The 20,654-nt window shown below is 38.0% G+C and overlaps 2 protein-coding genes across 3 annotated transcripts; one reads left to right on the forward strand and one right to left on the reverse strand.

Annotated features, from left to right (window-relative positions):
• Positions 1-419: 419 nt before the first annotated feature.
• Positions 420-2,582, forward strand: LOC145052794 (Golgi SNAP receptor complex member 1-1-like). 2 transcript variants are annotated; one of them, XM_079000677.1, is made up of 5 exons: positions 420-669; positions 895-1,125; positions 1,775-1,942; positions 2,096-2,213; positions 2,342-2,582. In XM_079000677.1, exons 1-5 carry the CDS (start codon positions 505-507, stop codon positions 2,512-2,514), a joined length of 855 nt encoding a protein of 284 aa, XP_078856803.1. In that variant the 5' UTR covers positions 420-504; the 3' UTR covers positions 2,515-2,582. The 2 variants fall into 2 exon arrangements, with proteins under 2 accessions (XP_078856803.1, XP_078856804.1); XM_079000678.1 differs by having other exon boundaries at positions 2,096-2,209.
• A 249-nt stretch (positions 2,583-2,831) lies between these two features.
• Positions 2,832-4,686, reverse strand: LOC145052795 (uncharacterized protein At2g39795, mitochondrial-like). The gene is made up of 3 exons (XM_079000679.1): positions 4,362-4,686; positions 3,377-3,699; positions 2,832-3,243 (listed from the first exon to the last, which is right to left on the reverse strand). Exons 1-3 carry the CDS (start codon positions 4,602-4,604, stop codon positions 3,084-3,086), a joined length of 726 nt encoding a protein of 241 aa, XP_078856805.1. The 5' UTR covers positions 4,605-4,686; the 3' UTR covers positions 2,832-3,083.
• Between the last annotated feature and the right edge of the window lie 15,968 nt (positions 4,687-20,654).

The following is a 20,654-nucleotide window of genomic DNA, read 5'->3' on the forward strand; positions in this document are numbered from 1 at the left end:
GTGACAAAGACGTAACCATCTTGACATATACGTCCCCTCAGGCCTCAGAGAGAGAGAGAGAAAGAGTATTAAATCCAACTTTTTCCACTTTATCACTTTTCTATTGCCATGACGACGCATTTTTTTTGGATGATAAAGTTTAAATGGAGCTTAGGTCGTCACAACAAATATGACATTACTCCTCAAAGTCTTATTAATTACCTGAAATATTTCATTTGTTAGGAAAGTAAAAAAAAAAAAAAAACATTGTTACATTAAATAACTAATTTTGAAAAAAACATAAAACTTCAAAAAAAAAAATCCAAAAAACGGTTCATTTGAATAAAAGATTTATTATTAATATAATATTGAGACAAAAAAATCAAGCAATTAAAAAGTCAAACTAGAGAGTCAAAATGTGGTTTGTAGCTCCTACCATGTTGCATGTAGGGAAGAGATCTAATTAGATTTGGTCGCCAAAACTAGATACCAATTCGCAGGATTTCGTGCGATTCACTCGATTCAATGGAGGAATTTCCTCCTCTTTCAAGCGTGCGTCTGTTGGTCAATCATATTTCCAAACAATTTCTTTCTCTTAACAAATCCGTGTACAATTGGGAGGAACCCTGTTTCCCCCCTTCTCTACTTTCCATGGATTCGAAAACCTCTTGGGACTCCTTGCGAAAACAGGTTCGTTTTTCTTTATTAATTTCAACATTCTTACGTCCTGCTGCTAATGTAGATCTAAATCAATTCATTTTGAGCATTGATGTGTGCAAATGTGGTTCCACTTTTAGTTCGAATTGATACGAAAGTTTTGACATTTAAATTGATGTTAGGGCAAAGATTTTCTTGAGAAATGAGATGATTTCAATTATGATTAACATGCTTGTTGATTTGGTGATATTGGTATAGGCAAGGAAGCTTGAAGCACAATTGGATGATCAAATACACGTGTATCGTAAATTAGTTTCTACAAAAGTTGATCATAATAATGAGAACAATCTTGGATCTAGAATAGAACAACTATTAAAAGAATTGCAACAAGTAATTTCATTAATGCAATCTTGGCTTTCAACTGGAGGACCAGAAATATTTTCTCATACATTGACACGTCATCAAGAAATTCATCATGATCTTACTAAGGTAAAAATTCTATAGTAAAATACAAAGAATAGTTCACTTTGTGCTCATTGATTTTCATATTATAGCATATTACGTTTATTTCTTCATATTACAACATTATATTTTCTTTTCTTTTCTTTTTTTTTTTTTTTTTTTTTAAATCCACCCAATGGTTTAATAAGAAAAAAAAATCGAAATGCAATGTTTTTTTTTGAAAGAGACAATCGAAATGCAATGTTGTAATAGAAAGAAGTAAAAGTATGATGCTATATAAGGACAAAATATATAAAAGCCACTATAATTCACATTCGGCAATGAAAGCCACCCAAGTTTGACAAAATTTTTATGTCGATCACTTTGACCTGTTATACCAGGTTAAAGCGGTTACAATAGAAATTCTTGTCAAATTCAGCGGCTTTAGTGAAAAATTTGACACAAAATCTTCCACTAAAGCCACTAAACGATGACAAAAAATTTCTATTGTAACCACTTTAACTTGCTATAGTAGGTTATAGCAGGTTAAAGTGGTTGACATAGAAAAATTGTCAAAACATGGGTGGTCATTGAAGAAACTAAAATATAATTATTAAACCACAAAAGTAGCCAAATAAATGAAAGTATGTTGCTATTCTTGCATTTAACCTGTGTTTCTATACTCGTTTGATTATAGGAGTTCAGTCAATTGCGGTCTAGCCTAAAAGCAAAGAGAGACCACGCGTCACTGCTTGAAGATTTTAGAGAATTTGAGAAATCAAGATTAGTCTCAGAAGATGATGGTGGGTCCCAAGACCAATATTTCCTTAAGGAGCGTGGTACTCTCATGAGAAATACACGACAGGTGTGTATGAAGTATGAACCAATATGATTATATAATTCTTTACTCATAATAGCAACATACTTACAATATTTACCAATGATATAACAATATTTAACACATAATAGGAGCTTGGTTTACTTTTTTTAATAATCTACATGGACAATGTGAATGTAGATGGAAGGTGTAATATCTCAAGCACAAGAAACCCTAGGAACGCTTGTGTTTCAAAGATCAACATTTGGGGGAATTGGTTCTAAGATTGGCAATGTCAAGAGTCGCCTCCCAACAGTAAGTGAGTATTTGAACTTTTTTTATTATTATTTAAAATCCATTCCATAACTTGTATATTAATCGTTTAAAGTTATTCTAAATGGTTGCATGAATATAAAACCTAAATTGTATGGTTTTGTGGTTTTATAGGTAAACAATATTATATCGACAATAAAGAAGAGAAAATCAATGGAGACTATTATCCTTTCCATGGTTGCCTCATGTTGTACATTTCTGATTTGGATTTATTGGTTGACAAAATAGTTAAGTTATTGGTAGAACAGTGGAAAGAAAAAAAAATGTATTGTTTGTCCATTACATAGAAATGGAGTACAAGATTCCTCATGAAATTCAAGACATTTATTACTCTAGTTACATTTTTGTTTCATTATGTGAAAAAGTGTTGCATATTCAACTTGTTTACATGTTTGACCTTTTGACTTTTAATCGCTGAATAATATTCTTCATGGCGACTTATTTATTTCTTGGCTGTGTAGTTGCTAAAGAGCTATGACACAAAATGGGGATAAAGCCCCTAATATTGTGCCAATTTTGTATAAAAAAGTTCCCAAAAATATGTCCAAATATCCAATAACAATAAATATAAAAATAAAACCAGTTCAATACACGTCAAACACAGTTAAAAAAACTTCCTGTTCTGTTATGTCCAATATAACACCATGTAAACTACACCACATTTAGGATTTAAATAAAAAAGTATATTAGTAAAATCCTCGAACAACAAAAAAAAAATTCATGCTTATGCAAATAGATGACAAGAACAGGATAAAAATGGCCCGAACTTCTCGCATTGAAGAGAGCTAATCTATCACACCAAATAATGAAAACAATAATTATATGATTTCTGAGCTTTAAAACAAAAGGGGAAAGTTTATGTTTGGACATAAGATTTGAGAAGCTTCAAGCGTTGAATATGTTCAAGTTTATCTTTATTCCAAACATAACGATGCAAGAAAAAAGCAAGATCGTTGTTTACTCCTCTTGCATTCAAGAACTCCATGAGTGCACTTTGTAGCGTTTTGTCCAAAACCCTGAAAAAGATTTGAAAATATTTATACCATGTTAAATATCAATGTACTTTAAATGAATTTGTTTATTATAGCATCCACCTTTTATTAATACCCAATTAAAAGGAAGTCAAAGTACATTGCTATTAATAGTTACCTAAAATCACGACCCGTGTAGGGCCGAGTCAACACACCATCAACCCGCATCACATAAAATCTTTGAATCTCCAACTTTTTGGGCCAAGCAGAGCATACGAATTCCAACATCTCACCTCCTTCACCCTTTGATATATCAACTAACAAACTAATGTGAAGTTGGGCATCGGGCTCAGTATTTTCACCTTTTGACATTGTAGCATAACCATCAAACATTGTAGCTTCAATTTTTATTTTTTCATCAAGTGTAGATCGCCCTCTCAAAGTAACAAATTGCTCTCCGGGCCTATCTTCCACCATAAACGCGTTGAACTTTTTGTCGGGCTGTATTTAGCAGTGTAATGGACTTAATGGGGGCATAACTTTATATGGTAAGTTATATATGAAATTTTCTTTTTTTACTTAATGCAGAAAGAACGACTTAATACAGAAAGTCAGAGAAATTAGGGTTTCCCACTTTCCCTTGTTATGTCTTAAGCGCATCCACAATGCATTCAACTCTATAAAGTTTAATGTATTGTCGCATCAACATTCCACTTTTCATACAACTTTACCATTTCACTTAGCAAAGTTTAATGGAATATATAATAAAACTTAAAAAAAAAAATTCTAACATATTGAAATGTTGCAAAAAAACCATCTAACAAAAATGGAAAAAAGATAGTGATTCTAGAGAAAGAAAAAAGAACAACGGATTTGATTTTGCATTGCTCATTCTTGCAAAATATAGCGGCTTTTTGGCAATTTCACAATATTGATGGTTAGTTTGCAATTTAAAGCTAGGTATGAGTTCTTGAAAAACGATGCATCAATGGACTTGTACATTATACTGTAAAACTTGTACTGTATGCCGTGACAGTTGTAGATTGATCAGATTTGTAAGCACAAGGAATTTCACATTTTCTTGTTCATCTAGGTTATAATGTTCCAAAAAACGGAAACATTTAGTAGACAATGATCAATAATGTGATGTGTATGTAATTTACCTGATGAGGAGGGTCGTATTCTGATTCGAATTCGATCTCGTTTGTAAGCAGGCTAAGAAGATTTGATTCAAATGGTGATTTTTGTTGGAGAGTTGAAGTGGAAAATGGATTCGTAGCAAAATTTGGGGGAAATTTCGATATGGTTTTGTTGGTTTGGAGAAGAAATCGGTTGTGGGTGTTAGGAATTAGGGCTCTAGAGAGCGAGAAAAGGGACCTTCTACAGGTTCGAATGAACCCGGCCATTGTTATTGGAAATTTCCTGAGGAGCAAGAAGGTTTTGTAGGGTTTTAACTTTTAAGCATGTAATAGAAACAGTTCCGCGTTTTAGATGTTCATTGGACAATATTAACGTTCTTCAAAAATAAAATAAAATAAAGACTAAATTACACAAATGGTCCTTATAGTTTGTTTCAATTCGTAGATTTGGTCAAACTCAAACCTTTGAGATTTTGATAGGATCCATCCTTGTGCTTTAAAAAAACTGCACTGACCATCCCTCCCTAAGGCATACAATGTTTATTTGATCTGCCAAACACCATCACGTGCCCTTCACATGAGGGGCATTTTTGCCAATTTACTTTTGCCTTCTACCTTGTCATCACCCTCTTAATTACCTCAGTTCAACATTATCTTATACGAACGTTTTGGTGTACTCTACTCAGGCATCCCAAAAAACCTCATTTTCCTTCCTTCTTCTTTATCTACTTCGTTAGGGTTATTTTGTCAGAAGATTGAGAATGGGTCCAACGTTATGGAGTATACGTCTTAGAAATTCTCACATCGACGTCGACAAAGTGTATGATACATATTGATTTTTTTTTTCAAAATTACGTTCATGATCGTTCTTTTTCTTTATTAGGTATTAATTTGCCATTATGTAGAAGGTTTGCCACATATTTTCACAATGCATATTTCACATGGAGGGATGTTCTCAAAAGCCCCTGGTAGAAGATATGTGCTTGGTAAGGTCAACTATGTTGACTTTATTGACATCGAGGATTTCTCAGTGCATGAAATTGATGTGATCTTTAAGGAGTTAGGATATGCTGGACCGAAATGTATTTACTACCATTACTGTATTCCTACGACTGTTGACTCTTACCTTTAGGCTGTGACCAATATGTCATTAGTTTGTTAACATATTTTGGAAAGAATAAGGAAATTTGTGTTTGTTCGGAGCATGGGTCAACTAATTTGAATACATACTTGATGTCTCCTATAAAAGTGGTTATTGAGGAGATTGATGATAACCCTTCACCATAATTACATACGTTGGATTTTATTCAATTTTTTTTTTCTAAAAACAGTAGAAACAACAACATAAACTTTAAAATGGTGAATAAACTTAAAACCATTTTAACCCACTAATGATTGTAACATCTAAAAACTATTAATAAAATTTTTTCATTTTCAACCCATAAAATCCATACAAACATTTGTTCAAAAACAATCATAGTAAAATGTTTCTCTCAAACATCAGAGTGAAATAATGATAATCAATGCGGAAAAGTCGTCGGGGGATGCAATGAAGTTTAGCCGGGTCATTCCATTTGAAACCATAAGTACCTGAAATGTTTAAATTACAAAACCGTAATCACAAAGATAAGTGAGTTCCCCAAAATACCATTAACCATACATAACATCAGGCCTTGCCCATCATAACGGGCCCCACTTATGACACAAACGGGCCCAACCCAACATAAAACAGCCCCCCAACAAACAAACGGATATCGTCAACATATAATGCAAGAGTCACAAAGACAACTAGCATCCTACATAGTATAGTAAGAAGACTCACCTCTCTGATGAAGTCAGACACATCCCAACTCAATGTCTTGAAATAGGTGCTACAACCCACCTATCGAATCACACAAGGTCACACCTCAGTCTATACTCTAGAACTAGCAATTTGACCAAAAGTCAACAAGATTAATAGTTAATGATCAAAGTCAACATTAACTGAATTTTATGTCATGACAAACCTGAGGTCACGTCGTAGGAAACGATCTAGCTCAATCCCAATCAAAATCCCGGTCACGGTCCAAGCTACCGTCATATCATGATGGTCAAGCCACCACGTCGTGCCTGAGTCTATCTAAAACAGTTGGGAAACCCCCAGTCATCACGTCGTAGCGAGCAGATTGCCACGTCGTGAAAACTGGGCTTTCTCAACTCAATAGATTCAACTCTCAATCCATTAATCCATCCTCTAATTCCTTCCAAAAGGCTTCCTATCGTCCAATACAACCTAAAGATCGATGCTTTTCAACTATGCATGTCCAATGCAAGTCTAAAGTTCAAAATAGGTCAAAAATGGAGAAACAACACCAAGAATCTCATGCATGGGGGTCAATACACAAGCAAACTTCAGATCTGAACCTTATGGTCATCAAGGGACCACCATTCCAACTAACTCATCCTTGAAGAAAAAGGACAAAAACATAGATCTAGAGACATCGAACAATAAAGCTTGGATCCTGAACACTTATAAGGGTCAAGAATATAAGATAGAAGATGATAGTGAGGTTTGCAAGGTAGATCTATACACCAGGTGTGCTTCTTTATCCTTCAAGGCACCAAAAACACCAACAAAACTCAAGATCTTCAACGATGAAAGTTAGGGCTTCTATGAGGGTGAAAGGGAGGTGATAGAGGCTGAGGGTGTGAAAACCCTAGCCATCACATCCATCAAATAAGGCTCAAACTTAGAAAACTCAGGGTTTCCCCATGCCCATATGTCACGACGTAACACCTAAATGAGATACGTATCTCATGCGGCCATAACACATTGTGGTGATACATTCACTATGTTATGGCCAACACAAAACTCATATTTTACTTAAAATTTCATACCTCGAAGATCCATATGTTACAACTCTCCCCACTTGAATAAAAATCTATCCTTGAAGTTTGTCACTGCAAAAAACTCGGGGTAATGCTCCCTCATCTCTTCCTCGGGTTCCCAACTCCACTCTGAACCCTTCCGGTGTTGCCATTGCACCTTCACCAAGCCCACCACCTTGTTGGACAAGGTCTTCGTCTTCCTGTCTAGGATTAAAATTAGTCTCTCTACATAATTCAGGTGTTCATCAACATGGATGTCGTATAAGGGCATCACTATGAAATCATCAGCCAAACACTTCAACAGCTGAGAGACATGAAAAGTGTTATGGATCTAGCTAAGCTCGACAGGCAGATCCAGACGATATGTAACCTTTCCTACTCGGGAAATGATCTTGAAAGGAACAATGAATCTGGAGCCCAAGTTTCCCTGCTTCCTGAACCGGATGACACCCTTCCATGGTGACACTTTTAGAAGCACAAAATCTCTAACCTGGAACTCGAGGTGCGAACGTCGCCGATCATCATAACTCTTCTGGAGACTCTACACGATATACAACCGATCGTGCACCTACTATATGAACTCAATAGTCTTGAGCACTACCTTAGTACTCCCTATAACTCGATGTCCGACCTTGCCCTAAAAAACCGGGGTCTGAAATCTCCTCCCGTACAACATCTCGAAGGGGAGGGGGGGGGGTCGATCAATATTGGCATGATAATTGTTATTGTAGGAGAACTTGACCAATGGAAGGTAAGTATCCCAACTCCCGCCAAAATCTAGAACATATGTCCTGAGCATATCCTCGATTGTCTGAATAGTACGCTTGCTCTGTTCGTTGGTCTGGGGTGGTATACGGTGCTAAAGTGCAGCTAAGTATCCAACTCCTCATGAAACTTCCTCCAGAATCTGGAGGTAAAATGAACATTATGATTAGAGACCACTAAAACTGGAACCCCATGACGAGAAACTATCTCACTGATGTAGAAATCAACCAACTTCTCGGTGGAAATGCTCTCAGAAATAGGGATGAAACAAGGACTCCTTGGTAACCTATAGACAACGACCCAGATAGAGTCAACCCAATGTGACATCACTGGCAACTTTGTGATAAAGCCCATATTGATCTCCTCCCACTTCCACATGGGAATGGGTAATGGCTGCATCTTGCCATGGGGTCTCTAATGACTTTCCGAAAAGTCAGGCACCACTCAACGTACCATGCTATCCCCCTCTTCATTCAGGGCCATCAGTAGCTCAATCTCAAATACCTATACATGTACTCTCGGATGGATCGAAAACTTCGATTTGTGAGCTTCCCCCAAACAATGTTTGTATGACCCCCCGCCGGCCAGCATAACCCATACCTCGCCACATTAAGTCAATAAACCACGACTAACTCTGAAAATAACGAAATCTAGTCCTTGATCATCTATTTCTTCGAATTTTCCATCTTTAACCCCTCTACATGTGCTTTCTTGATCAAGTCTAACAATGGTGAAAGAATAACCATCCTCAAACATAGATCCCTGATGGGCGTACTCGCTGCCTTATGACTCACGACATCGCCCAAAACATTGGCATTCCCAGGATGGTATAAAATCTCACAATCATAATCCGTTACCACATATAACCATATGCGCCGTCTCATACTCAGGTTCGACTGTTCCATCAAATATATTAAGCTATTGTGGTCCATATAAATAGTACACCTGACCCCACAAATAATGTATCCAAATATTGAGGATGAAAACCACAGCCCACAGCTCCAGATCACAAGCAGGGTATTTTGCCTCATGAGGTTTCAATTGCCTCAATTCATAAGCAATCAAATTACCCATCTGCATAAGCAACACACCTAAACCCAAAATTGACGCATCGCAAGAAGTCACAAAGTCATCTATACCCTTAGGAGGGGACAAAATCAGAGCATCACACAATCTCTACCTTAAGGTCTCAAATGTTGTTTGCTGCTCAGGCCCCCACCAGAAACTTGCATTCTTCTTCGTTAATTAGGTCAAAGGGACAAAAATCTTGGAGAAATCCTGAATGAACCTCCGGTAATGACCTGCTAACTCAAGGAAAATTTGAACCTCAGATGGTATCCTCAGAATTTCCCATTGCATCACTGCCTTGATCTTGGCTGGGTCGACCAATATACCCTTCTGGTTAACTATATGCCCCAAGAACTACACCTCGCTCACCCATAACTCACATTTGGAGAACTTGACTGTAACATCCCATTTAAAATATAATGCTTAAATAATAAACCCGGAACCCTGAGAAGTAAATTTTATTATATTATATTATTATAGCGGGGTGTTGGTTTCGGGGAGCCAAATGATAAGATTTGAATCTCCGGGGGTTAAAGTGTAATTTCAGGATTTATTTTGCGAAGGATTTTTGAAGACAGGGGTTGTTTGGTAAATGTTAGGCTTAGATTGAAAAGATTTTTGGAAGTTGGGGGCTGAAAGGTAAATTTTGGACCTATGTTGGAAAGGTTTTGTAGAATGGGGGGCTTTTGGGTAAATTGCGGATTTGATTTGAAATGAGTTTCTAGAGTCAGGGCAGAAAGGGTAACATTTGGATTAAATTTGAAAGAAAATAAGATGGAGGGGCTGATTTTGTTATTATGGACAAATGTCTAAGAGGGATGGGGTATTTAAACGTTACCACCCGATAACGCTAACCCTAAACTTCTAAACACCAACCGCCATCTCCATCCTCCTTCTCCACCCACCGCCACCATCTCTTCCATAATCACATTGCACCACCGTTGTGGGAGTCGTCGAGCACCATCATCACAACTCATGCCGGTTGTGGGAGTCGTCGAGCACCATCACCACCGCCTCCTGCCGCCACCAACCGTCGTGTTGGGTTGCGATGTGCCTCGTTTGCGTTTTGACTTGTTTGGGGATGCTTGGACAAAGTGGGCCTAATGAAACCCTAATGGTCCAATAAAGCCCTAATTGACCTAAAAGTCAAACCATTTGATTAATGGGCTAGTATTTGGGTTGGAAACCCCAATTAGGGTTTGGAAAACCCTAATGCCTTGAAACCCTAATTTTGGGATTTATCAGGACCGCACGGGAATTATTTATTAAACTTAAAATATTAATTAATAATCATGTGCAAATTAACCTAAGGCAATATTAAACTTAATGGATTAAGTCCTTAGTGGATTAAGTCCTTAATGGGTTAAGTAGGAACACTTAACCCTAATCGTCATTTCATGTGAAAACCCTATTTTCACTTGGGCCTTGAGTTGGGCCTTCCTATTGGGCTTTGGTGATTGGACTATTGATGGCATATCCAAGAACAAGTAAATGGACCAAAATAAGTAGATTGCTTTAGGATAAGGCCCATGTGAAGGACTTGGGCCCAATTTGGAAAACTAGGCCATAGGTGGGCCATAATTGGACCTTGATGATTATGTGATATTGGGACATGGGAATACCAAGAGTCTGGATTAGAATAATTAGATGGGCCTTAAGGTAAGACCATGTAGAGGTTTGGGCCCAATTTGAAAAATTGGGCCATATGTTGGGCTTCGGCCCCATTACTTGACTTTTGGGCATTTAGGGTGTGAGTTGGACCTTGGGTTTAGAACCCAATTATTAATTGGGTATTGTTTGATGTTGGCAGTTCGGGAATTTGTCAACCAGTAGCTGGAGTTTCATCTACGGGACTTCTGCAGTGCCATGTGAGTTGTCCTCACTATACTAACAGGGTCGAAGGCACCAATGTCAGCCCTTATCGGATTTGTATCCGGGTTTTCTGCATGATATGTTTATTGATTCACATCTTGGTAGTTAGAATGGTTGCTATGTTAGAGACCGGTTAGATCACTATCCTGGTTATAGGATGGTTGCTATGTTAGTGATCGGTTAGATTGATATCCTGGTTCTAGGATGGTTTCCATGACTAGTTATTGGTTAGATCTGCATGTTTACTTGTTTATATGTATGTGCACATGTTTTTTGGTTTGGGAAAGGGTTGAGGCAGGTCCTACTGTGTGCAGTAGGCCAAGACACCCTGGGTGGACCAGGTAGACTATAGGCCCGGGCCAGGCAAATCTAGTCAGGTCGAAGGCCCAACGAGCAGTCCAGATAGGTTGAAGGCCCCGAAGAGGGCGGTTGAGACGTTCCAAAGGCTCGGAGAGCGGTCCAGATAGACTGAGGACCGGGAGTCGGTCCAGTCAGACTGATGGCTCATTATGCATGTTGTTTGCTTATATGTTTATATGATATGGTTATATCTGTATGGCGTTGGTATTTTGGGGGTAACTCACTAAGACTTCGAGCTTACATTTATCGATTATTGTTTCAGGTACTTCTGATGATCACGGAAAGGCGCAGGCGTGATTGTGCACCTCCATATATTTTCATGATTGATTTTGGGGATACTATGATGTTTAAATTATTTTGAAAGAAAAATGTAATAACTTAATGGCTTTAACCGTTTTAAAAAGTTTTAAATTGGCTTGAATTTTATCGGTGTTACATTGACATAAATCGTCTACCTCCTCAAGGTCTACAAAACCTCTTCCAGTTGCTCCTTATGCCGCTCCTTGGTCTTACAATAGACCAAAATATCATCAATAAGCACTATCACAGACCAGTCCAACATCAGCCTGCACACCCGATTCATAAGGTCCATAAATGTTTCCGGGGTGTTGATGAACCCTGAATGGCATCACCACAAAATTTTAGTGACCATAGCGAGTCCTGAAGGCTATCTTATGCACATCCCCATCCTTGACCCTCATCTGATGATAACCTGGTCTTAAATCAATCTTGGAAAACCAAGATGCCCCTGGAGCTTCTCAAATGAATCGTCGATCCTCAGAAGTGGGTAACTGTTCTTCACTGTTAACTTGTTTAACTCCTGCTAGTGAATGCACATCCTTTGTGAACCATCCTTCTTTTTTACAATCATGATCGTTGCTCCCCATGGTAAATTGCTCGACCTGATAAACCCCTTGTCTAACAGCTCCTAAAGCTGTGTAGACAACTCCTGCATCTCTGGTGGTGCCAAGCGATACGATGCTTTGGCTATCGAAGTCGCACCTGAAACCAAATCGATCCGAAACTCCACCTACCTCTCATAAGGCACCCCCGGTAAGTCCTCGGGAAACACATCTGGAAAGTCTCGAAAAATAGGGACATCACTCACCGTCTTCCTCTCCACAACCCATGAATCCATAACATAAGCCACAAACCCAAGGCATCCCTGCTAAAGTTATCTCCTAGTCCTTGTAGTTGAACAAAAAACTGGTAGTCGTTGAGTTTCATCACCATGAATAGTCAGTTCTCCCCCACTTAGGGTTTGAACTCTCACCAGCTGACACTCACAACCAATCATAGCTCCATTATGGCTCAACCAAACCATGCCCACACTAATTTTAGTCCCTTGTAGAGGAATATGACTAGATCACTCAGATACTACTCGTAGAACAACTTAAGGACACAACCTTGATGAACACTCGGAGCACTCATAGTATGTTCGTCTGTAATCTCTACCTCTAATGGGTAATCCAAAACTCTCGGAGTATCACCAAACTTATTGCTAAGAGAAAGAGATATGAAGATCTGGTATCACCCGGTTCGAAAAAAGATGAGTAGCCAAAACAAGTACTAAAAACATCCCTATACATGATAAGATAAAACATAAGCATAAATAATGAAAGTAGGAAAGGACATGATAAAGATACATACCAGTGACAACATCTGGCATTGATTGGGCCCCCTCATTTCTCCACCTAATAATCTCAAACAATCGACCTTCTTGTGGCCCGTCTAATTGCAATGGAAGCATATGGGTCTTCCCTAAGTGCAATCCCTACTGTAGTGACTGGTCTGGCCGTAATTAAAGCGGCTCACTCCTTTCTCATGACAACTCCTCTCGTCAGAACTCCCACACTTGGAACAATGGCCCTGAACCTGCTGGCCTCTCGATCGTGAATCAAACGTCTTGGGCCTCTTCACCGAACCTACCGCTGTATGAACCTGCTCTGAAGGTTTGTGTCGATTAGATATACTTCAAGTATAACAAACAAGAACAAAATTACTAAGCAAATAAAGAACAAAAAAGTAGATAACACAAGGAATTTTCCAAATTGTTTTTCACTAATAAAGACATTTGTTTTCACCAAGAAAACGAGTTGTCACAAAGATGGTCACCAAGACGTACACTACGGTTTCACCCTCATGTTGAATATATAATAATCTATACAAGTATATCCCTTTAATCAAGGGATTATATCTAATCTATACTAAGAACTGATCTTCATAACAAAGATAATGAATCTGCTATCTATTCTATTCTTATCTGTATCATTACCTAATATACAAAGGTTACATAAGATAATATGACTAACGCCGATAGACTTGAGACGCTGGCGCTGGCAATTAGCGTATAGAGTGTTTGACTCATCAGATCATAAGGTGTGACCTTACAATCTCCCGCTATTTGATGATGTCAAAACGAATCTTTAGATTTTTTCAACTCATGCTTCCCCTGATAGTAAGATTTAAGCTTTAAGTTCTTCAACTTTAACAAATGTTCTTCCTAACAAAATGTGTATGACTTCGTATTTTTGATTATCATGCAGACTGATAGTTTGACTCCCCTTTTGATTTTGCTTCTCTTTTGATCAATAATATTGACTTCCCATTTTGCAAGTCTCCCCCCTTTATGACATTAGCAATAAATACAGGACTGGAGGAACCAATCAGTGTATCAAGGTTGTAATCCAGTAAGTTTGTGATGTCTCTTGATAGTGTGGGCTTAAACTACCATTCACTGACATAGTATTGCGAGATCTCATCAGCATGTGGTTTCATACGCTAAATTATTAATCACTTTTATTAGAAGAAAAGGGCAAGAGTGGTATGATGCGTGTGATAAGTTGTGGTGTTTTAGCTTAACTATCGACATAGATTTTTCAAGCTCTCATCATCATATGATACATTATGCTAAATCATAAGGGTTTAAAGAGGAATGTAAGGAGAGAATGGGTTGTTTCAGTCATGTTGAGGTGACATCAGCGTGTATCATCAACAGTGATAACACATCAACAAGAATTCAATCCTTTCATCATGGAGTTAGTTGCAGTCTAGAATCAAAGATTCACCATCAATTCATCATGGATCCATGTCATACCTAAGACTAGGAGGTCAGGGACATGAATAACCCATTGTAATTGAAGGACCATAAAAGTAACTCTTACATTGATGACTATGCAATCAGGGTAATCCATTGGGTTATGCTCAATGTTTCACCAATATTTCAGCAGAACATGAGACTTGATTCATACGACAAGCATGCTTCCAGGGATGGAGTCAGATAGGATAATTAACTAATAATAAACACCCAATCCTTTCTATCATTTTTTATTAGGACCAAGCAATCTCACTTAGAAAGTTTAGACGATGCTAGATAATCAGCGTGGGGGGGGGGTGGGGTGATTCAATGTTCTCAACAGACGGTCTCACAGATGAGATACTTAGATACATTTAGGCACATACAACAACATGCTTCCAGGGACGACGATTTTTCAATAGTTAACTACTTGGCTTATGAATTGTGTGACGCCCGTAGATCCGGGCTAGTCAATTTAGAGACAATAAACATCAAAAATGAGTTTTTTATGGAAGATTATTTAGAAGGATTAATCTTAACTGAGTTATAATATATGTTACAAGGGTTTCGTACATATAAAGAACACCGAAATCCGAGTTATAACGAAGAAGTTAAGGCCCGTCGAAGTTTTACGGCAAAACCGACACGACACTGGGAGACGTAAATAGTGAATTTAGGATAGAAGACTTTTTGGCCTTAGTTATCTAAAAAAAATTGTATAATATGTTAAACCAAGAGCGTCCATAAAAAGAACTCCCAAATCTGACTTCGTATGAGGAAGTTATGAATTTTCTAAGATTTGGCATAGCAGTGCACGACCCGAAACCTGAATTTTAGATCGAGTGGTTTTTGGCCTACGCGACCTATATGAGATTTGAATATATCATTAATAGGAACTTAACAATAAAAATACAGAAGAAAACAGAGTCCGTATGAAGGAGTTACGAATTTTTCGTGGTCATTTAACAGTATAATCTCCTCCTACTATTAAATTTAAGATCGGTCGAGAATTAGCCGACGGAGTCGAAATGAAAGTTGTAGATCTTATTTTTACCTACTTTTGGATATAAAGAACGTCAAAAACAGAGTTCGTATGCGAAAGTTATGGATTTTAGAAGTCGGAAGTGTGCTATGCGAAAATGGGTGACGTGGCATAATCTTTGCCATTGCTTTCTCCCCAAGTCTTGCCACCAGATGGTGACATGTGGCACCAAGTTCAGCCATATTTCACCCTATAAATAGAACCTCTCTCACCCTCATTTTCTTCACACCTTTCCCATTCTTTCTTCTCTCTACACTCTCTCTAAACCTCCCAAAACTCCCCTAGCGATAGAAGAAAGCCTCAGAACGCTCTACGGCTCCGAGAAGAAGAGCTTTCGGCTCAAAAGTTCTACCCTTGTAGAGACCGACTTCTAGCCAAACCCCCTCATAGGTAAGATACGCCTACGATATTTTAAATATAGTTTTTAATTAAATATAGTAATGTTAGGACCTTATAATAAATATTTGGGCTATTATTATGAGTTATATAAGTGTCGTTATAATATCTTTTTAACCACTCCGGTACGGGGAATCTGGTTTGGAGGGCCGCTTGGGTTGCTGGATTTCAGAAGTGCTATATGCCAAAATGATATTGCCCTCTGGTGTTCCATGTATGGCCCCAGTCTGTACATAGTGGGTGAAAAGTATTGTGTTAACGCTTATGTAATAGTAATAATAGTTAGACTATTAATTAGTCTCGTCGAGCATTCGACTAAACTCTAGTGGTAATGATACTAGGTTCTGTCAAAGGAGTTGTTTAACGTATACAAAGTGCCATCCGAGTACCGAGTCACCACTTTATCAGGTGAGTGCATAGTCCCTTTCATGAACATGATTTTAATACAAGTATTGATTGAAGTATTAATTATATGTTTATGTGTGAGTTAATTGATGTTGCTTGAAATACGTGTTAAAGAAGATACCTGATTATATATGATGATTTAGTATAAAGAGTAAACCTAAATTAAATATGAGGAATATTGGGTAGTATTTTCTTACGAGTACGAGTGAGTTATACTCAGAGAATAGAACTTTAGTATATGTCATTGATCCGGGAGCTGGATTGGACATAGTCATTGTCCCTAGTCCGAGAGTATGGATTGGACATAGTCAACTATCATTAATCTGGGAGTATGGATTAAGGCATGGTCAGTTGTCCTTAGTCCGGGAGTATGGATTAAGTCATAGTCAGTCGTCCTCAGTCCGGGAGTATAGATAGGACATAATCATTTGTCGTTAATCTGGGAGAATGGATTTACACATAGACACTTGTCCTTAATCCGAGAGTATAGAATGGGCACAATTATTGATCCAAGAGCACGAATTAGATCCGAGAGTATGGGTTAATCAAGATGTAAAATTTAAGGTCCGAGAGTATGGATAGTATCGTTGTAAGGATTAATCGGGGGGGGGGGGGAGTAAGAGTTGCTTATATATATATATATATATATATATATATATATATATATATATATATATATATGGTGAAATTGTATATTTTGTGAGTTCTAAATTATATATATGATATAACATTGTGGGATTAAAATCCCTATGTACTCAACAGGTTTCCCAACCTGACCCAATCAAGCTTATTTATGTCATAGGTGTGGATACGGAGTTACATTACACTGAGAGATTAAAGAGATGTAGATCACTAGTGTAAATGAATGTAAGTTCTGTTTATGCTTATGTTTTTGTATTGACGATGACATCCCAAATGTTTTAAACTGAATAATAATACACATCTTCATGCTTTGATAATGTATTTATCATGTTTTACTGGGAACAAATTCCACAACATTTTCACTAAAAGAGGTACTCTGATTTTTATAAAGCATAAACAAAATCGGTATTTTATGGCCGTGGAAATGGGGATGTCACAGTTGGTATCAGAGTATTAGTTTAAGCGAACTGGGAATATGGATTTATTTGTAGACTTAAACTTAGAATGCTAAGCAATTATTATGAGGAGTGTGTCTAATAAAATTTAAGTAATCACCTAAATAGACACAAGCACTAGCTTATTTTGGGGAAATACCTAACATGCTTTTATGTGCTAAATGATTTATGATATCCATTATATGATCGTATATATGGTCTGTTGCTGACTGGATCTGGAAACTTTATGTATTCAGGTTTCTAAACATTTAATTTTAGTATTAGAACTGGCATACAAATTTTCGAAATGATAGGGAGATTTACACATCGATCGTAAATAAAATCTTTCCTATTTTAATTCTCGTCATTACACATCGAACGTCTGAATTGGGGTATAGATTGAAATGGAAAGAACCCGAAGTAGAGTCAGGAACACGAACGGAAACATGAACCGACCTCCAGTAATTGAGCAAATACCAGCTGTGGTAGCCACTCCTGAGCCCATCACGATGGCCAGAGTACAGGTGATGATCCAAATGATGTTGGATTGTCAAATGGAGGAAACCAGGCGTTTGCTTCAAAAGAATCGAGAGGAAGCTACAATAACAATTGAACAACCCGAACTGAATGATGGGCAGTCGGAAGGAGGGAACTATAGTGGGATCGTTGGTCAAGCCAACCCACCAATAGTTCGACGAAACAACCAAGATGATGGAGACGAGAGGAACGGATGCAAGTACAAGGATTTTATATCTTGGAAGTTATCGACTTTCACTGGAAAGGAAGTTCCGATCGGAGTTATGGATTGGATCTCGGAAATGGAGTTGACCTTCATGATGTGTGGATGCAGAGGTAAGTTACATACCACATTTGCAGTACGCCAGTTCCGAGGAGGCGTTGTGCACTGGTGGAATACCCTGGGGAAGACTCTAAGCCCCAATGAGCCCCTGTAACTGACTTGGGCAGAGTTTTTGGTGCATTTCAATCACAAGTATTGCTCAGCCCAAAACCTGCTCGAGCTAGAGAACCAATTCCTAACTTTGAAGAAAGGGAGCATGTCCATCGATGAATACACCAACAACTTCACGGACAAAATGGAGTTTGCTTTGTGCCTTGTCCCAGACGAGCTGACAAAAGTCAACAAGTACACAAAGGGACTTCCCTGGGAGTATGCAATGCTGGTACATCAAGCACCTACTCTAGAGGCAGCTATCTAGGTTGCCAAGTCTGTTGAAGATATGATCAAGGGAAGAGCCGCCATCAAGGTTGAAGTTGGCGATAAGAGAAAGTTTGAAGGATCCACAAGGTCCGACGAAAAGAGAAAATTCTCAAAGTATGGAGAAGGAGCACAATTGTCTGACAAGTGTAGAAGGAAGCACATTGGGAGATGCTCTAAAGAGATGACATGCTTCAAATGTGGGAAGACTGGTTATTATGCCAGCGAATGCACAACCAAGAGAGAAGTCTGATTTAGGTGTGGTGAAGAAGGACACTACAAGCAAAACTGCCCAAGGAGAGAAGAAGCTGCAAAGCCAAATGTGCCGCCAAAACCGAAGGCAAGAGCATTCCATATGATCCTAGACAAAGCAGCTGACAGTGCCATGAATCAGGAGTGAGGATGGATATCCGAAGATCAAGTTATAGTATCTTAAGGTGTAGCCTATTATAGGCATAGTCTAGGGTGAACTTTAACACCCATGTAATCGTTTCAAGGAATAATATAAAACCTTCGTTTTACTATCTGATGTGTTAAGCTGTTGTGTGATTTTCTTGTATGATGACTTGGAAAACTGCGAGGCAATACTTGGAACAAGTATGAGTAGGTGTGAATGGTAGTAGAGGCCTATACTACCGAAAGCATAGGACTCACACTTGGATCAGGGAAAGTCACAAGGTTACCAAGAAGCTAGTAATTGATTTCGTTTTATTCAAGTATGTCGTTACCATCGTTTCGTTAATGATTAAGAAGATGATTGTTGTTTCGACCCTAGTGGTCATATCAAATTGAGCCTGACTAAGATGAGTATGTTACATGGTTCAGATAACCAATTTCGATGTAGAATCTAACTTAAGCTAGAAGATTGAAGTGAAAGATAATCGAAGCGGTCAATAAAAGTATCGTGGTAGTTAAAGAAGTTGGTAGCTAGAAATGCTACACGTTAAAATGTGATTATATCACATTAGAACAAAGGAAAGTATATTCCATTCCAGAATTTGACTCTAAGAGACTTGAGTCTGAGCGTTGCAACATACGATAAGAGTTCATTAGAACGTGACCCATCGATCTATCATGAAAATCAAATAAACTTATCTTAAGTTTGTTAAGAAGAAGTAGGAGTCTATGATAAAGAGCGAGTTTGTGACATGAAGGTCATGATTGAAAGTGTAACAAGACATAGAGAACGGGTGCAAGATCAAGCACCATTTGCAGTCAAGAAGACCAGGAGTTAGATACGCATTCGAAGAAAAATAGAAGTTATGATTATTACCTGGGATGGACATATAACATATGGAATCGTTATACAGCCCTATTTTTTATGATTTCGTGACGTAACCATCCTAAGGGGTAGATAATTGTGACGCCCGTAGATCCGGGCTAGTCAATTTAGAGACAGTAAGTATCAAAAATGAGTTTTTGATGGAAGATTATTTAGAAGGATAAATCTTAACTAAGTTATAGTATATGTTACAAGGGTTTCGTACATATAAAGAACGCCGAAATCCGAGTTATAACGAAAAAGTTATGGCCCGTCGAAGTTTTACGGCAAAACCGGCACGACACTGAGAGACGTAAACAATGAATTTAGGATAGAAGACTTTTTGGCCTTATTTATCTAAACAAAACTTGTAGAATATGTTAAACCGAGAGCGTCCATAAAAAGAACTCCCAAATCTGACTTCGTATGAGGAAGTTATGAATTTTCTAAGATTTGGCATAGCAGTGCACGACCCGAAACCCGAATTTTAGACTGAGCAGTTTTTGGCCTACTCGACCTAGATGAGAGTTGAATATCTCATTAATAGGAACTCAACAATAAAAATACAGAAGAAAACGGAGTCTGTATGAAGGAGTTATGAATTTTTCATGGTCATTTAACAGTATAATCTCCTCCTACTATTAAATTTAAGATCGGTCGAGAATTAGCCAACGGAGTCAAAATGAAAGTTGTAGATCTTATTTTTACCTATGCGTGGATATAAAGAGCGTCAAAAATGGAGCTCGTATGCGAAAGTTATGGATTCTAGAAGTCGGAAGTGTGCTGTGCGAAAAAGGGTGACGTGACACAATTTTGGCCATTGCTTTCTCCTCAAGTCTTGCCACCAGATGGTGACATGTGGCACCAAGTTCAGCCATATTTCACCCTATAAATAGAACCTCGCCCACCCTC

The sequence above is a fragment of the Lactuca serriola genome, chromosome 5 (assembly GCF_051521515.1).
Source record: "Lactuca serriola cultivar US96UC23 chromosome 5, Lser_US96UC23_V15, whole genome shotgun sequence".
Taxonomy (NCBI): Eukaryota; Viridiplantae; Streptophyta; class Magnoliopsida; order Asterales; family Asteraceae; genus Lactuca; species Lactuca serriola.